This window comes from Caloenas nicobarica, chromosome 23 (genome assembly GCF_036013445.1).
Source record: "Caloenas nicobarica isolate bCalNic1 chromosome 23, bCalNic1.hap1, whole genome shotgun sequence".
Classification (NCBI taxonomy): domain Eukaryota; kingdom Metazoa; phylum Chordata; class Aves; order Columbiformes; family Columbidae; genus Caloenas; species Caloenas nicobarica.
In genome coordinates, this window is record NC_088267.1 from 5,819,005 (window position 1) to 5,836,849 (window position 17,845).

The 17,845-nt window shown below is 51.9% G+C and overlaps 1 protein-coding gene across 4 annotated transcripts in view; it reads left to right on the forward strand.

Moving 5' to 3' along the window:
* Positions 1-17,845, forward strand: part of RPS6KA1 (ribosomal protein S6 kinase A1) — a 45,775-nt gene that overhangs the window by 12,138 nt on the left and 15,792 nt on the right. For all 4 annotated transcript variants that reach the window (XM_065650785.1, XM_065650783.1, XM_065650784.1 and 1 more), the window contains 2 exons: positions 1,661-1,705; positions 14,777-14,830. In XM_065650785.1, coding sequence (XP_065506857.1) covers positions 1,661-1,705; positions 14,777-14,830 — 99 coding nt within the window. The remainder of the gene's footprint in view (positions 1-1,660; positions 1,706-14,776; positions 14,831-17,845) is intronic.

Below are 17,845 nucleotides of genomic sequence, written 5' to 3' on the forward strand. Positions count from 1 at the left end.
CGCATCAAGAGCCTCATCCCTCTGAGACTGCGGACCTACACACCCAGGAAAGCTCCCTGGGATGGACTCTGTTCTCTTCCTTTCCGCGTCCCTTCCATCCCCAGGTAGGACGGGTTTCTGTCAGCAGCAGGACAAGGGTGACGAAATGCAGCACTCCAAAGGTCTGGCTGGTCTGCAGGCAGCACCTGGTGTCTCCTGGCTTATCCTTGAAGCCAAAGGGTTGGACAGACCCTGCATTCCTTAAAGAGTTTGTCCCGGGCATCAACTCAGCCTTCTCTTAACATGTACCTTGTAGATCTGTTGTCCAGACACTGATTCCCTCTGTCCGACACGGAAATTCTGCTTCTTATGCCGTTTTAGACATAAACAGCCCTCCATGAGCTATGGTTTTGATTAGCAGTGAGTTATGAATTGTTGATCAGTGACAGCTGAGTCAGTAAACATAAGTGTGTTTCCAAGTCTGGTTATCTTGAGTGCAGTGTCTTCCCCCTCTTTGTGCAGGCTATACATAAACAAAATCTTACTTCACTTCGTAGCTATTCTTCATGCTAATGGCACCAAGAGCTCCGTGTAAACATCATGGCAACGTTCCCCTAGAAGAACTTGGCTTGCATGGTAGTGCTATTGCTTTTTTCAGTCGTTGGCTGAAAATACTTGGGGACTTAAGTTTAAGTTGGTAAGAAGGTGAGTTATGGAGCTCAGAGTGGAGCCACAGAAATGCAAATATTGCAGGGCAAGAGGCAGGTGATTTTCTCCTCAGCTGGTGTGGTGGTTCTGCACTGCGACTCTTCTCTTGGACCATAACATCTGGAGAGGCATGAATAAATTTGCCTCGTTCTCTTAAAGAACGAGAAGAATTCCATGGTTTTTGAGCCTGAGACTGTAGTGCAAATAGATGTCAAAGCAAAATCTTCCTGCCCTTGTTTTTTTCCACAGCCTGCAGAAAACCTTTTGTACATGCCTACCCTGCTCTGAGTATCTACGTCTAATTAAAAACCACCCACTTTTGCTCCTGCCGCCTTCTGCAGGCACAGTGCTATGCTGAACCTGATCAGTGCTCGGTGTGACCGGCCCGGTGCCACTCTGGGTGGCTCAGGTCACCTGCTGTGACTTTGTACAGAGCTCCAGCAGCAGGAGCTGGACGTGCCAGCCAGAGGTGGCTCGGAGCCAGGCTGGTGGTACGGGCTCCCTGCAGTGCTATCGGCTGTGATAGGGTAATAAATAACTGATAAATGTTCGTATTAAAGCCAACGTCATGGCAAAATGCCTGTTAAATGTACTCTAGCGCTGCTTTCTCATCTTCACCTGATCTTACCTGCTTGCTGCTCCCAGTGGTAGCCGCAACATGAGTGTGAGAAGGGTGGGATGGTGCGGGAGGGATGGGATGGTGCGGGATGGGTGGGGTGATGCAGGAGGGGTGGGATGATGTGGCTACACAACTGTGTCTCTAGAGCTTTTTCCGTACGCACAGCCCTGGAGACCCACACCTGAGGACTGCAGAGGTGCTGTTCACCCCACAAGGGATGGTTGATATATAAACAGCCCTAATTTCATTTGGGGGAAGTGTGGAGAGACTCTTTGGACAAGAGTCTTTTTCTCTTTTTTAAATGAGTTATTTTGTCCTTGTTGTGTGCTAATGGCAGGTTCTCTTCCTTTGCAGAATGGACAGGCTGCTGCAGAAGAAGGTGGGAATCCTCCAGCCAAGGTAAAAATGCTCTGGGGTCACATCTTTAAGTCACCTCTGGGGTGTGAGCCGACTTGGGGAATGGGTCGGGGTCGGCTATTTTTAAATCCTGTAAGCTGCTGCTTTGTAATCTGGATGAGTGCACGTGGGAGTGCAAGGGACTGGAGCAGTGGAACAGAAAAGACCAACCCTCTGTCTTCCTGTCCCTTTGGTCAGCTGAACACGTCTGGAAGGTTTCCCAAGGGCCACCTCAGCCCAGCACGCAGTCGAGGGACTGGAGGCTGTAGCAGAGGGTTAGGAATGAGAATCCCTGGGGTTTTTCAGTGCTGTGTTTACACCCTTCTCTATGTTGTAATCTTGCTAGATGGGATGAGAAATACAAGAGTATTTGATGGTTTTGGCACAGCTGCCCTTCCTGACGGCCTGGTATCTGTTTATCCTCTTGCCTTGGTGGGACTGGGAGAAGCTCCACTTCTGTCAAGGTGCCCTCTGCCTCCCCATTAACATCAGCAGGGAGTGGTAGAGGGAACTGAGCTCCTGTCTTCCACATTTTGGGCAAGGGTCTTCATCTGCTAGACCTTCTTCAGACACCGAACGCTCTTCTTGCTCCATACATGAGCAGCATGATCTTGAAGGACTTGATTTCTCTGATATGAGAAGTATGAGAGTACTTGTACTTCCAAGTATGAGACCAAGGACTGGTGTTTTTAGGATAGGTATTTCCTAATTGTGTCCGTAGTTCTCTGCCATGCAATACAGGGTAGAAGAGCCGTATCAGGACCTGGCAATCACAAGCCTTTCAGGATTTCCTTTTCTGATATGTACATGCTGTAACAGCGAAGAACGACACTACATGTTTGATTTGGCTTGGGAGACCTTGCTGAGCGGGTTGTCAAGAGTTTGTCCTGTATCTTACCCTCAGTGAGTGCCCTGTAGCAGTTTCTCTCTCTGAATCATCGTCTGTGCTAAAGGCCAGGGGGGCTTTATTGCATTGTTTTCCCACTTGGTTACTGTCTATATTTTTAGCAAAAGACATTTAAACTTAAAAAACAATTGACTGCTTTTCAGCCAGTTCTTTTCCAGGAACTTATGCTGGACTTCTAGCATTGCCATTGCATCTCAGCTCCCTGTTCTGCATTTCTGTCCCTGTTGCTGGACTGGCATTTTTCCAGTGGCCTGCAAAGAAATCTGGCATGGGTCAGATGAACTCAGGTCAGTGAGACTGTGCACTTCCCTCCCCCGAGAACGGTGATTTTATGGTTCTTCACTGTGCCTGCATCTCTGGCACGCGGAAAAAAAAGAATCTGTCTCTTCTGGCTGGATTGCAACTGGGCTTCTAAGACTTGAGACATTGCCTCTTTCATCTTCAAACACTTGGCTAAACCGCCTTCCTGTAAGAGCAGCTGAAGGATGTTGCTTTAAAAATAATTGAAGATTTTTTTCTTTGAAGGATATCACTGGGACAAACCCCAGCTGATTCCATCTGTAGGTGCAGCCCCACAGAAAGATCATGCGATAGAGGCCTAAAGGCACTTGGGGCTGCTCTGTCTGTCCCTCTGTGCGACATGGAAGCAAAGTCCCCGTTGCAGCCGGGGAGCTGGAGCGCAGCAGCGCCACGTTGTCCAACACCCCGTGGCAGGGAAACCATGCGAGCCCCGTGCAGGTGTCCTGCTTTGCACTTCTCCAAGGCACTGTGGCCAAAATGCCTGTGAGCGGTGTCTGACAATCCCATTTTCGGTAACTTTTGAGCACGTGAAGCTCTGCTACGCGCTCCTGAAATAACCTCGGTCGCGTTTTCCAAGTTTGTACAAGGTACGTTTCCCACCAGGACAGACAAATGAGGTCCCTCCTATAAACACATATCTTGGATTTCAGGGCAGACTCTGAACCAGCTGCGATGCTGCCAATGGGGGAAGCAGGCAGTGCACTGAGTATCCCTGTATTATTTTTTCATTCATTTTGGGGTAGACATTGTCAGCAGCACCTTCTGGCACAGGCTCTACCTACAACAAGGACTAAAGAAGGAGAAGCAAGCGGCAGCAAACATCTGCGGTTGGCCGTTCTCAAGTTGAAGGTTGCTCGGGATCCCTCCCGTGCCAGTCTGTTCTAGCTGTGTGTGGAGAGCTGGAAGGGGAAGAGGCACCTTTATTCTGCGTTTATACTTGCTCTCCTTTTGCAGCTGATTCTGTGATCTCTTCTAAGAATAGCCTGAAGCAGCGACAGTGGCGTTTACTCAACGCCCACGCCGAAGTGCCGTCCCTCCCCCTGTCCCTGCAAGTGGGATGCTGCCAGAAGTACAATCGTTATTTGCCTGGGCAATAACCAAAGGCGCTTTGCAAAGGAGGGAATCCAAGAGTTCCTCAAAAGAGTTGGGAACTTTGCAGCTGGTAGCATGAGACCGATGGGGTCTGATGCCTCCGTCATCACCTCACCTGCTGTTGTTGCACATTAGGGTCTTTGGGCATGAAACGTGATAAAATGGTCACTTCAGAGGTAGCGAGGGGATGTTTTGGGCCAGGCTGGCTGTGATCTGGTGCTTTCTAGCTACCTTTGTAGCTCCAGCTCAGCTTCCTACTGAGAACAGCTGCTGCGTTTCACAACTTCTTGCGGCTTTTATTCCTGTGTGGATTCCCACCTTTCAAGAACAATTGTGGTATGCAAGTCCCTGCAAGCATCGTACCTCGGTGTGTTTATCAGAGTATCTTGGAAACGCCTGCAAGATCCTACAGGTTGGGCTGTCTGCAGTGTCCGCCACCCTTCGCATGGTCACAGGGAAAGGAGCCTGGGTCATCCCAACAGCATTCCAGCTCCGTGGCCCTAAGGAATTCCAAGCCAAACCCTCTCCTGACAGCGAGCACAACCCTAGATTGCTCATACCCAAATTCTTGCTTATCTGGATGTTCCCAGTGTGTCTTTGCTGTAGGAGTTTGCAATCTCTTGAGCTTGGAGAAGAGGCGACTGAGGGGCGACCTCATTCATGGGGATCAATATGGAAAGGGGGAGTGTCAGGAGGATGGAGCCAGGCTCTTCTGGGTGACAACTAGTGACAGGACAAGGGGCAATGGGTGCAAACTGGAACACAGGAGGTTCCACTTAAAGATAAGAAACTTGTTCCCGGTGAGGGTGGCAGAGCCTGGCCCAGGCTGCCCAGGGAGGTTGTGGAGTCTCCTTCTCTGCAGACATTCCAACCCGCCTGGACACCTTCCTGTGTAACCTCAGCTGGGTGTTCCTGCTCCGGCGGGGGATTGGACTGGATGAGCTTTCGAGGTCCCTTCCAACCCCTGACATTCTGTGATCTGCCAGGTGATCCTGGCCACATCTCCCAAACCAGATTGCTGATCCAGCGTTGTGTTCAACAGGAGCCTTTGGCAAAGACAGGTACAAGGATGGCTTTTTGCTTTCCTTGCCTCTTTGGTGGTGATGTTTGACCCTGTTTAAATTTGATGTTGGCTTTAGCATGGCAGCGGCGCCGTTGGTGCGAGGTTCCAGTGCAATGTCTGCGGGATGCTGAGCACAAGAGCTGCCCTTTCATGTTCATAATGACAGTAGAGGAGCGGGACTGCCCTCCTGATATCCTCCGCATTTCAGGGCTTGCTTTCTTCTTGTTCTGTTTCCTTTGACACAGCCTGGGCTGACAGCGAAGGAAACATCTCCTGTGACAGCCCTGGGTTAACCACAGCTGCGTCTCTGTGCTGGTCAGGACCTGCTCTCAAACGCTGCTCTGCCCCAGGGGCTAATGATTGGCGCTGTGTGTTGGTCTGTAGGTGCTGAACCTCGTTCTCTCCTATGTTCTTTAGATTTTAATTGTCAGGTAGGCTGGAGATTGGTCCTTGTTCAGCTGGAGAACGGCAGCAGAGGGCTTGAATTCAGTGGAAAAATGGAACCTCACGTAATTGGGGTTTTACAGCCTGTTCCGCAGCCAGCTTGGCTGAGGGGTGAGCTGGTGCTCCCTGAAGGTGCCAAGTGTGAGGAATTACGCATGAAAGTACAACACCCAATTAGTGAAATCGCTTCATAATGAAGAGCAGAGGAGTGGATTTGCGAAGCTGAGCGTGCCCACTCTCTCTGGAGGTAACGCGGGGAGTGCCGATCAGCCTGTTCTTGGGTGATAATCACAGTGCGCAATGAAAACTGGGGAGGTGAATAAGTAACCTCTCCCAGCTCTGCTTTGCACCATAAAAGAGACCTTTGAGATGGGAGCGAGGGCCTGCTCTGTGCACCAGGCACGAGGGGCCCCACCTGCTCAGGCCAAGCCTTGCCGTTCGGCAGCAAACCGTAGCAGGAATGCACTAAAGAGGGAGACACGGCTCCTTCCCAGCTCTGCGTAATTCCTGCTGCGCCATCCCCGTGTCCTGGGCAGGTAAAGGTGCAGCAAGATCCTCCCCCCACTGCACCTTCAGGAAGGGAAGCTATAGACAGGAATCACGGACACTTCTGGGCCAGAGAAATACCTGCGTCACATCAATGTGCGTTGTTCTGGGTGAACCACGCTGCTGTAGCGCCCGGGATAACCAGCCGGGAGCAGAACACGTGGAACATGGCACGGTGCTGCCTGGAAATGCGCCTCCGGCTCTGCACCGCAGGGACTGGCCGCAGCTCTTAACACTCGGCTTTTTCAGCCTGTCAGTGCTAAAGCTCATCGTTTAAACTGGCTGCTCTGTCTTGTCAGTTGAAGTAATCAAGTGGGTTTGTTTTTAATGTAATGCGTGACAGCTGCTTGGCTTGTTCCTGCCGGAGCGTTTGCTCTTCGTCCTTGGCAAGGCTGGGCTATGGTTAACAGCAAGCTTCTGAGCTCTTAAAAAAAAATACAAATAAATAAATGCCTGTTTGAGGAGCAGAGTCTCTGATGAGCTGCAGACTCTAATGAATAATTGAAGAGGGGTCAGTTTACAGGACTTGCACACGAGGAATGCAGCCGAGTCTGCAGAGCTGGCGAGCAGCGCCCGAGCAGCCCTCCCGCATGACCCATCACAACTGCTCCGCTTTCTTCTCTTCCATTTGCATCCCCCCAGCTAACAGAAACTGCCTCAAGCTCTGCCTCCAGAAAGCCTCTTTTACTGGAAAAAAACTAAAAGAATCTATTACTTTGTGCTGTACCTGGAGGAAACCTGTGTCATCCATCTCCCCATCAGAGTTCCTGAGCAAAGCGAGGGATCCTCGGCCAGGCTTCTCCCGGCTGTCTGAGCTGGGGAACGGGGGGCTCGGGGTTGCTGAAGTCGGGTTCTGTGTGGACCCAGGAGGACGCGTGAGCGAGGCCAGAGCTCTGCTGGTGCTTCGGAGGGACGGAGGAGCCGCGGGCTCCGGGCTCTGATTGAGGATGGTGGAAGCTGACACCCAAAAGGACCCTGAAGAGCTCAAAGAACTTATTCACATTTAATCTTTGAAGGAGTCAGAGTGGAGTAGGATCTCTGGAGGATGCCCCCCAGCAACTGGGAGCTTCGAGCCCCCTTGGCTGGTTTGTTGGGGGGGTCAGTGGCTCCATGGCTGGCTCAGACACTGATCCAGAGCTCTCCCTTCCGTCTCAGAAGCTCCAGCAGCTTTACAAGTCTCAGCTTTATTTGGAAGCAGCAGCCTAGTTCTGACACGAGCAGTAAATTCCTTCCATAGCTCCAGGTGAAGCTGCAATCACTTTTCCCCCCCGCGGTTGCTCTGTGCCGCCTGCCAGGGGCTGGGGGAGGCTGGGGGACCGGTGGGGACAATAGTCCCAGCTCTAAGGATTCCTGCCTGGCGCGGAGCCTTTTTCCTCCATCCTTAGGAAAAACCACTCGCCATGCGCCTGGGGCTGCCTCCAGCGAGAGAAGCAGAGGCATCGCCTCCCAGAAACTCCAGCTGATCTCCTTGCACTGGTGCTCTGAGGCAAAAAGGGTTTCCCAGCATGAAATCTCTGCCCTTCCCTCGCTAATCCTGCCGTGCGCAGCCAGGAAATGTCACCGTACAGAAAATCAGGGCGTTTATCCCTCATTTGTACTTGAAACCTTGGTCTCAGCAAAGCTTCTGGCATAGCTCTGGCAGTATGGAACGGTATCTTTTTGCGCTCCCGTAAGCGCTCTGAGACGTGGCAGTATTGATTTCCTCGGTGTATTTAACCGGGTGACAGCGGGAACACGCAGGGTGTGACACAGAGGGGAGGCGATGGCTCTGCCCCCACGGGCAGCCCAGAGCACCAGCACTGGGATCGGTGGGCTCTGGGGGGTCAGGGGAGACTTGGGGTTCTGCATGGACACACCCGGGGGGAAAAACCTCCTTAACAGAGCGTTTTTTTGTATTTTAGGGGAGTAGGACAAAACGTGTTATTCCCAGTGTTCGGGGTGACAGTAATTCCTGTCCTGTGATGTTTGGGAAGGGGGTGGATGGTGATCGCACTACGGTCCCGGCCGCAGGGCACCGTGTCCCCGTGTCACGGCTGGGCTGAGGGGGTGGCCACGCGCTGCATCAGTGTTTTTTACAAGCATTAAATGAAAAATTGTGCTTCGCTATGGCAGGCGCTCATCCTGCGCGTTCTCACTGGGGTGCTGGTAATGCACAGCCCAGGGTGTGTTCTGGACATGGTTGGTTTGTTTGTTTCTTTTTAAACTTTTGATAAAATTCAGAACCACCGTGAAAATGCGACAGGCACTTTCCTCTCGATGTATCTCGCACGTGTGCCCGTCCCGGAGGGTGGAAGAGAGCTGGGTTATTTCACATACCAAAACCTGGTAGATACCAAGAAAAGGCTTTACCGCATCCTGAGACCACTTTTCATGTGTCTTGCAAGAAGAAAACTGCCAGCAGCATGTGTGCTGTGGGAGGAGTGTGGAATTCCTGCGTTCCTGCGATAGAGAATAGTTTCCACGTCCCACAATAACTCCAGAGGCGGTAAACACGGCTCCGTTCTCCTTGTGAAGCCCGCATTATGTTTTACAATTCAGTTAGAAAGGGTTTCCATCTTCTGTACTGAAAGTATCAAGACTGCCTTGCGCTTAAATAGAGGATATTGATTTAATGCTGGTTCCTGAGAGGAATATTCCTGATTTAGAAAAGCCTGGGATGGGGTCTCCTGGTTTTACCACCATCAAAACACGAGTTGATCTGAATTTGCTGAGAGCAAACCTTTCCTCCTGCGGGAGGCGAGGCAGCGTCCTTTGCGCTTCCTAAATGCAGACTAATTTGTTCTGGAGAAGCTGCAGAATTAAGTAGTTCCGTATCTCCTGGCAGTTAAAGGTGTTTTTCTGTCTGGCATCTCATTTCGCTGGGTGCGGAGTCCTGCAGGTTCTTCTCTCGCTGGCTGCAGCGGCACAGAGCTGTCAGAAAGTCTCAGTGGGGTTTGGGAAGATGTTTTGCCTGAGCTTGTATTTTGAGCCCAAACTGCTCGTTTTCAGCTGATCCTGGTCGTTTTGTGGCTTGTATCTGGAAAGGGTGCAGAGCTTCCAGGTTCCAGGAAACTTCCCTGGTTTGTTTTAGGGGTGCTGAGTCTTCCCACAAAGGTGTTCGTGAGGTGGGTGTTTGTGAAATGGGTCCTTGCTGCTCTTCCCCTCCTGTTTCACAACAGAAACACATTTGACCATCAAGGATGCTCCGAGTGCCACCTGCTGGAACGCGCTCGGGGGAGCGGTGGCCGGGCAGGGTCCCCGGGGCTCCCAGCCCCTTGGGGGTGACACAGCCTGTCCCACAGCTGCAGACACTTGTCACCGCTGGGACCCCAAGGATTTACACCGTCCTGTTTCTCCCTCCTCCAGCAAAAGCTGTTGCTGATTCTCTGATGTCTCGTAGGGACACAGGCACACCTCTCATCCATCTGCCGCCCGCTTTTATAAAACCCCCAGAACTGCAATTCTTCTGCAGCTTTTCCTGCTCTGAATGTGGTTGGAAGTGGCTGAGGAGCTCAAGTGAGAGGTTTCGTGTCTTTTCTCCCCGACCTTTTGCAGATGTGGGCATGCATGTGCTAAGCAAAAGTAACCCTGTGTTATAATAAAATGCAGTAAAGCAGTGGCCAGACCTTCGCTTTGAGCAGACAGCCCTGCAGTGATGCTGGATCCGCGATGTTTGGGATGATGCTGGAGTGGGAAAACCAGAGCCCGCAAGGTTTCGTACCTGGAAGGGAAGGGAACTATGGGCTGGGATTAAACCCGTTGGAACATGTGCGAGGGAACAGGACAGAGTCTCTTCTTGGAGAGATTTTTAAATCTGTTTGAGGTTTCAAATTATTGGTTTTTTTCTTTGTGTTTGTGGTATGCGTAAGCACGAGAGAGATGGCTCTGGTGTTTAATCTTTGAATACAACCTTGATACTGCAATAACCACTGAATTAGAGCGAAACTGTTCAATTCTCCCAGGTGTTTGATTTGGGTTTTTTGTGGCGGTGTTTATTTTTTTTTTTAACTTTGGCAGCTGAATGAAATCAGTACCATCTCACAAAATGTTCTGCTTGGCTGGGCTTCTGTTTTCAACTTCTCTCCTAAGCTGCAACGAGCGGCAGGCCAGGAAACAAAACCTCTCCTGAATAAACAGGGAGCAGCAGCACCTGCTCACTCTGACCTTCCTCTTCCTCTCCGCTCCCAGCTCAGCCCCAGGAGCAGCCGTGGGTGACGCGGTGACCGTAGCACAGGTACGCGGTGACATTTCTCAGCTCCTCAGAGGTTCCCCCAGCAGTTGCAAACTTCTCGAGAGACATCGCTTGGAGGGCAGGTTTCCTGTGGGGGTAGTTACAGCATCGCCTGCCTTTGCTTTCCTGGAAGTCAGTGGATGGCAACAAAGCGAGTTAAAATCTGCGGCTGCTGATATGACCTTCTCGTTGCTGTGGGCAGCGCTTCCTCTCGTGTCGAAACAGCTCTTTTTTTGAGGCACAGCTCCCTTCTCTCCGTCCCCGCTCTCCAAACGGGTCCAGCTCCTCCACGCTGGCTGGTGGGTCCGTTCAGACGCAGGTACCACAAGCCGAAGCCCTTGGCTTTGCGAGGGTGTCTCTGCTCGAGGAAGAGCAGTTCTGCTCTGGACAAGTGTCCCAAGGGATCTCTCAGGCTGGAGGCTCCCAGGAGCACGGGGGTTATCCACCAAAGAAGTGCAGGCAGAAGTACCTGGTTCTGGCCGATTCTTTGGTTGCAAATGAGACCAGCCATCAGCCTTGCCCAAATAAGGCCTTTGCAGGAGGGGAGGCAGCAGCTGGGGAGGTTTCTTTGTTTGTTCCCCTTTTTGAGAGCCACCACTTTAAAAAAAGAGTTCCAGACAGAGCAGCCTTTGCCTCTCTGCTCTTTACAACAGCAAAAACCAGCCTCGCTTCCTCTGCAAAGCTGCAGCGTCTCTTGCTTCCCATTTATTTCAAGCTCCCTCCAGGGACATTATTGCTCTGGAGTAGGTTTTATAAAATAACTTCATGCAAAAGTTCAGGAGTGTGAAGCTCCCAGGCTGGTGAGGGGTCTGCACAACCTGCATGCGGTCAGAGGTTTTCTGCATCCAAAGCTTCCTGGGCAGCAGCTGGAACATCTGCTGGGACATCCCTCTGGTCCAGCACGGGGACACCGGTCCCATTTCTGAAGCATATTGGCGTGACAGCAGCTGGCTCCCTTCAGTTCTTCACACCGACATCTTCCTGTTTGTGAAACCCGGGTCCCTCCCTCCCCGATGCTGTTCCCAGTGCTCACTGGGATGTAACTGGATCCCAGCAGGAGGCAAAGGCAGACCCTGGTTATTCTGATTAAGTCTATAGGGCTTCAAGTGTCTGGTTTTATTGATACTGGGACTTAGAATCATAGAATCACAGAATCATTTTGGTTGGAAAAGCCCTTCAAACTCATGGAGTCCAACCGTTCCCCAGCCCCGGCACTGCCCCATGTCCTGAGAACCTCATGTCCGTCTGTCCAACCCCTCCAGGGATGGGGACTCCAGCACTGCCCTGGGCAGCCTGTTCCAATGCCCCACAGCCCTTTGGGGAAGAAACTCTTCCCCAGATCCAACCGCAGCCTCCCCTGGCGCAACTTGAAGCTCCAGCTTCTGTATTTCTCTGCTGTAGAATTGTTTGGAGATCCCTTGTGCCTCCTGCCACCGAGGAGGGAGCGATTTCCCCTGGGAAAGAGGCTCTAGGAGTGGGAAGGAGCAGTCGGGATGCTCCGTGTGGACACAGCTGCGGCCTGGCAGCCGTTTGAACGCAGCAGCACTAAGCAACAGCTGCAGAAGTTGCATGGATCTGGAAAGAAGTTCAGCGTGAGCCATGACTTTTTTTTAAGATGCGGAGAGGGGACAGTTAAAGGGATTCTGTAAAACAGCAAAGGACTTTGCAGTGACACCGGTCACACAGCTGGGTAACTTTTGAAACCTTCCAGGGCATCTGTTTTGCATAGATGAAACACAGATGGCCTCTTGACGGGAACTGGGAGTGAGCACGTGGCTTGCGCTTTTCCTTGCAAACACAGAAATTGGGAGAGAATTGATTCAGAGCCACAGGGCTGAAAACTTTCTTCCCCCTCCGCTCCGCCTTGGGGAAGAAAACTGCACAGACTCTCAGTTGCTTGTTGCTGCCTCGCGTAGGGACTGAAATTGCTCTTTCTGTGGCTGTTTTCCTCTGTGTAACACGGGGGACGATACTGATCCTCTTGAAAAGCCTGCTGAGGTTTGCTGATGGACAGAGCCATGCCTAAGCACCCGTAAAGCCACCCAGTGTTTTCATTCGGCTGCCGGTATTGTGCAGCCATCGCCACACAATGCAATTTCCCCGTACGAAACCACAGCTTCCTTTCAGCAAAAAACTCCCAAAATACATCCCAGTGACGTAACTACTACACTCGGGGTTCTCGTGCCAGTCTGGGTGCTGCAGAGCGTTCCGAGCTCCGAAGCCAGTTTGCAAAGAATGGGAGAATAAGAGGCTAAACCTTTGGAGATGCTGAGGCTCCTCTTTCGCAGCAAGCCCAGGATCCGGGAGGCAAGTGTCTGATAAAAATATCTGCTCTGCCTACAGCGCTATGCTCTGTTCTGCAGGACACGAGCTGGGGAATCGCCTGACTTTAGAGAGCCAGACCTTATCCAGTTCAAATTAAGGACTTCTCTTTCGGAAAAAGGCTTTTCTGGTGGTAAAACTGCTTTCTAAGAAGTGTCTTTCCTAGGTGCTGCCAGAATTGGGGAGTGTTTTGCGACCAGAGCATGTGTTGAAGCAACAGAAATTAAAACAGCTTCTGGTTAGTTGTTGATGAATAGGAAGCGAAATGCCAAAAGCGTGATCTGTTTCTAGCTCTTGCAGGTTTTTTTTTTCCTTGCATTTAGATGTGACTGTCTCAAACAAAGTGACAAAATGCGAGCAAAAACAAACCTGTCTCTTGGCTTCTGGCTTGTAAAATCCTTCCTCAAAAAAGGGGAAAGTAGGAGAGAGGGCTTGTATTTTGAACTTGGTGTTGGAAAAACCCCATATGTATGTCCCCAGCCCCTGATCTAGGGTGACTAAGCCATCCGTGCAGTTCAAAGGCAGCGTTGGGAAGTTCAGAAGAACTTGTCTCCTCCTCTGACTCGAGCGACCTCCTGAGCTCAGATATGGCTGGAGGTGTCCTTTTATTTTCCAGGACCAGCAGATAATTCCCAGTGATGCAAGAATCCGTTTAAAATGGCTGTGGATGTCAGGAGGTGGCTGGTAGGATGGACCTGCAGAGAGATCCGTGCTTGTGGGACAGAAATCAATCGGTCCCCGTTCACCGCAGGGTTTGGAGCCGCGGTGCTCGCCGGTCACAGCCCCGAAGGAGCTGGTTTTCCTCATGGGGGAGACCACTGAGGTTTTTTTGATGGCTTTTGGGCACTCGGGGTTTAGTTGTGGCTCTGGTAGATGTGTCAGCCACGGTGGCAGTGGGACAACCGCCTTGTCCCAGAGCAGGGAGGTGTTGGCTGCTCCGGCAACGAGGGCAGAGCAATGGAGGGGAGGAAGCGGAAGAGGTGACTGCAAGGGCCCCCTGCGATCTGATTCAGTCCTTCCGGAGCTGAAAATCAGCTAATTCTGAACTCTAATCTCGCTGTTTTCATGCAGCTCCTCCCTCCCCTCCAGACTTGCTTTTTCTTCTCTCGCCTCTCCGCAGCTCCTGTCCTGCTTTCAGGTTGTTTTGCTTGGAGTTGTGCCCGTATCGATGTTCCTGGCACCGAACAGCCCTGCCAGCACCACGGGCTCCGTTGGGTGACGGGCTGCTTGAAAAGAAAGGAGAAGCCACGGCTCAAGTCTCTCTTAGATCCCTTCTGTCTGCAGAAACATGAGTTTTATCTCATCCACAGCCAAAGACTTGAACCTCTCAGAGGAAATGCTTCCAATCTGATTTGATTTCGTTAGGGGGTGATTTTTCTATTTAAACTTAGCTTGTTAGCTAAAAAACAGGTGAAAGAGCACCTAGATGTGACAGCAAATCTATGGATGTTCACTAAAATACAGCAGGCTTGGTGAATGACCTTGCAAAACCTTCCTGACCTTGCAAAAAATTACTTCTTCCCTTAAAGTCTGAGTTTTTGGGGCAGAAGGAGCTGTATTCTAGCTGAGCAGCAGTTCTTTTCTGAGCTCCCTTTAAGTGCTTCTGCATCTCTCTCTTATAGAGTTCACAGAATTGCACCTGGCCCCAGAGGCAGCACAAACTGACACTTCTCCTGCGGCTCAGGGACCTGTCAGAGCAGCCGGGCTGGCCCTGCCCTGCCCTCGAGGGCTGTGTGCGCTGTGGGATTTGAATCTGTGCCTCCTGGTTGCTTTAGAAACGCTGAGCGTGCCCCCAAGAGAAGCCCATGGGGATGCCAAGCCTCCCCGCAGACCCAGGACGCCGCCACCACCATTTCTGGAGTTTGTCCAGGTGTAGCATAGAGTAAAAATCTGACCTAGACATTCATCAACCTGCCAGAAATCTATTCTCTCTCGTTAGCGGTGGTGCTGTGATTCCTGGGGAACGTGTGTAACCGAGTGCTGGCACCGTGTCCTTTAACAGCCACTGGCTCCAACCGCTCTCCTGGAGCCAGCAGCACGACTCGGAACCGCATCCCGAGGAGCGATGGCTGGTGGGACGTCACCTCCGACTGCAAACAGCTCGCCTGGTCTTGTTGAACAAGTTTGTTGGGAAAACTTCAGTGGAGTATCACAGCCCCTCTGTGCTGACGCTCTTTTATTGTCCCGCAGGCAAAATCAGAGATCACTTGGATAGAGAAAGACCTCGTGGACTCAGCAGACAAGGTAAGAGAGCCTGCTGCAGGTAGAGTCGTAGAATCATTTTGGTTGGAAGAGACCCTCAGGATCATTGAGTCCAACCATAACCCACCCCTGGCACTGCCCCATGTCCTGAGAACTTCATCTCCGTCTGTCCAACCCCTGCAGGGATGGTGACTCCACCGCTGCCCTGGGCAGCCTGTTCCAATCCCTGACGTGCATCTCAGACTCGTGCATTTAATTTGCACTTTGTTCCATGACGGGTTGTCCCACATACGCAAAGGTGTAAGCGGCGCTCGCGAGAACCTCTCTGCAAACCAAGCCCTCTCTCGCAGCACGGCCCTACCAGCCCGTCTCGGCTAATACAGAAAACAGCGATTACTCACTTGCTCACATGACATCCTGCACTTGACTTCATCCTCCTCCTCCTTCCTCCCCACACCAAACCCCTTTCCATGCTGTCATTTCTGTCTCCTGTGGCTTTCTGATCTTGTCAGCCTGCTGGGGCGGGCGCTCCTGCGTTTTAATTGCGTGGACATACAGTGGGGTTTTTTGATTGCTTTTCTGAGGCTCTTCTCCCCGTGCTGATAACACAACATGCAAAATTCTCTTGGCTGGGACAAGATTTATCAGATATTACCAGGCCCACGTACAGGGAGCTGGCTGCAGCTCCTGCACGGCTTCACCGAGCAACCTTAAAGCTTCCTTGGGAGTGGTGATGCTCATCTTTGGGCTGCACGTTGTGGACACAGTTTCCACTTCACCGGGACTGTGGCAGAATGAAGGAGACGTCAGTGAGACCCGAGTCTCCTGGGGATTTGTGCTCAGCAGCTGCACTGAGCTGTTCCGTGCTGGCATCTGCTCCCAGCTCCTTTGCTTTGGACCTCCCCAGCTCTTGAGGTTCCTCTGCGGAGCTGGGACCAGCTGCCTTGCTGGTATTAAGTCATTCGTTTCTTTCGTTATCGGTTCTCAAAGAGCACAGAATGGGGGCGGAGGAGGCCAGACAGTCATAAGTCGTCTCTTTGGGTCCAAACCAAGATCCTTTTTTCGTACTCTGCGCTCTGGAGAAATTCAGAAATCAATGCTGGCAAGGGGTTATTTCTAATTGCGAAGGTGCGTGGGTGTCTTTTTACTCATTTCAAGGGGTTTCTTTCTTACCCGCAGTCTCTGGGGTCTTGCTGCAGAAAACATCTGTCTGTCCTGACCCCATGGGAAGGTGAAAGGGGAACAGGTTTGGAGGGGGAAGGAGGCAAAACAAGTGATCTGAGTATCTCTGTCCTGGCAATAAATCTGGGCAGTGGTGGGTTCAGAAGCTGCTTCAGAAACACCCTTAAAAACACCTCACATGGGTGGCTCTGGGGTAACTCCAGCATCCATGGCAAGGACTTTTGTGCGGCATTAAGCAAATGAAGGACTAGATACAAATCCTGGTGATAACAGAGGATGTGCCCATGGGATGGATGCACCCTGAACCCCATCACGGGTGCCCCATCATCCCTGTGCCCGCGTGAGAGCAGAGATGTGCAGCTTTCTGAGGCGGCGTCAGACATCTGTGTGGGCTTTAATGAGTTTATCTCTTCCTTTTTAAAGAGTAAGTGGCTTCTCAGAATATCCTTCATTGTGGAAATACCCCTAAAGCTCACAGCCTGGCATGAGATTCATGCAGCACTAGATGGAAATCACTTTAACTACACCACAGAATGACAGAATGTCAGGGGTTGGAAGGGACCTTGAAAGCTCATCCAGTCCAATCCCCCGCCAGAGCAGGAACACCCAGCTGAGGTTACACAGAAGGTGTCCAGGCGGGTTGGAATGTCTGCAGAGAAGGAGACTCCACAACCTCCCTGGGCAGCCTGGGCCAGGCTCTGCCACCCTCACCATGAAGAAGTTTCTTCTCATCTTTAAGTGGAACCTCCTGTGTTCCAGTTTGTCCCCATTGCCCCTTGTCCTGTCATTGGTTGTCACTGAGAAGAGCCTGGCTCCATCCTCGTGACCCTCATCCTTTATATTATTTATAACCATGAACGAGTCACCCCTCAGTCTCCTCTTCTCCAGCTCAGAGCCCCAGCTCCTCAGCCTTTCCTCACACGGGAGATGCTCCACTCCCTTCAGCACCTTCGTGGCTGCGCTGGGCTCTCTCCAGCAGTTCCCTGTCCTGCTGGAACTGTTTTCTGTTCAGCATCTTGCCTGAACAAGGGAACCCAAATGTGAACAAGGAGCCGTGAGACTTTTTTTTTTAAAAAAGTAAAACCAAAAAAAAAAAGCCCCAACCACAAGCGCTGTTGCTGGGGAGTGGGAGTGTGAACCAGCCTCCGTGCGACCAAGTGGCTCGTCTGCACTGCGCATCTGCCAGCGGGGCTGTAACCACCTGTGTCTCCTCCATCCGCCAACCTCACGGCACCACGGGCGCCTCCCTGCTCGCTCACGGGGGGTCGGTGCCGGTTACCGGGGCTGTGCCATGTTGATCGGGATGGGAGAATGGACAAGGACCCGAAACTTCCTCGCATCTGCGCGTTCCTGGCGCTCTGGCTGCAGAGGAAGCAGCGAGCCAAGCCCTGCAGCCTGCCGGCACCCAGCCCGCTCGCCAGCCCGGTCAGTACCGCTCGCTCTGCTTCGCTTCGTGCCGCCCGCTGCTCATCCAGGCGGGCTGATGCTGCAGGTGGATGCTCGGAGAAGTCTGGTTTGCTTTTGCTTTTCTGCTTTCTGGGATAGTTTGCCTCGTGGCGCCGTTGGAAGGGACTGAACTCGGTGCGAGCGAAGGGTGTTTGTGCCCCAGCTCAGTGGCACGCGAGTGCTTTTGTACAACTTGTTCTGGTTGTGCCGCTAAACAGGCTGGAGGAGCTGGTCAACAGAATCCTCGTTGTTGAATTTACATGTTACTGGCTCAGCCCACAGGAGGAAACATCCCTCATGTCAGCAAGATGCCAAATGGCATCTCAAAGCTTTTCTCAGGACGCTATCGATAATGTGTCGGCTGATGGCGTTTTGGTCTGGGTGCTGTGTGCGTGTTTGCTGGTGTGGTCAGGCCACGTATGCAAATCT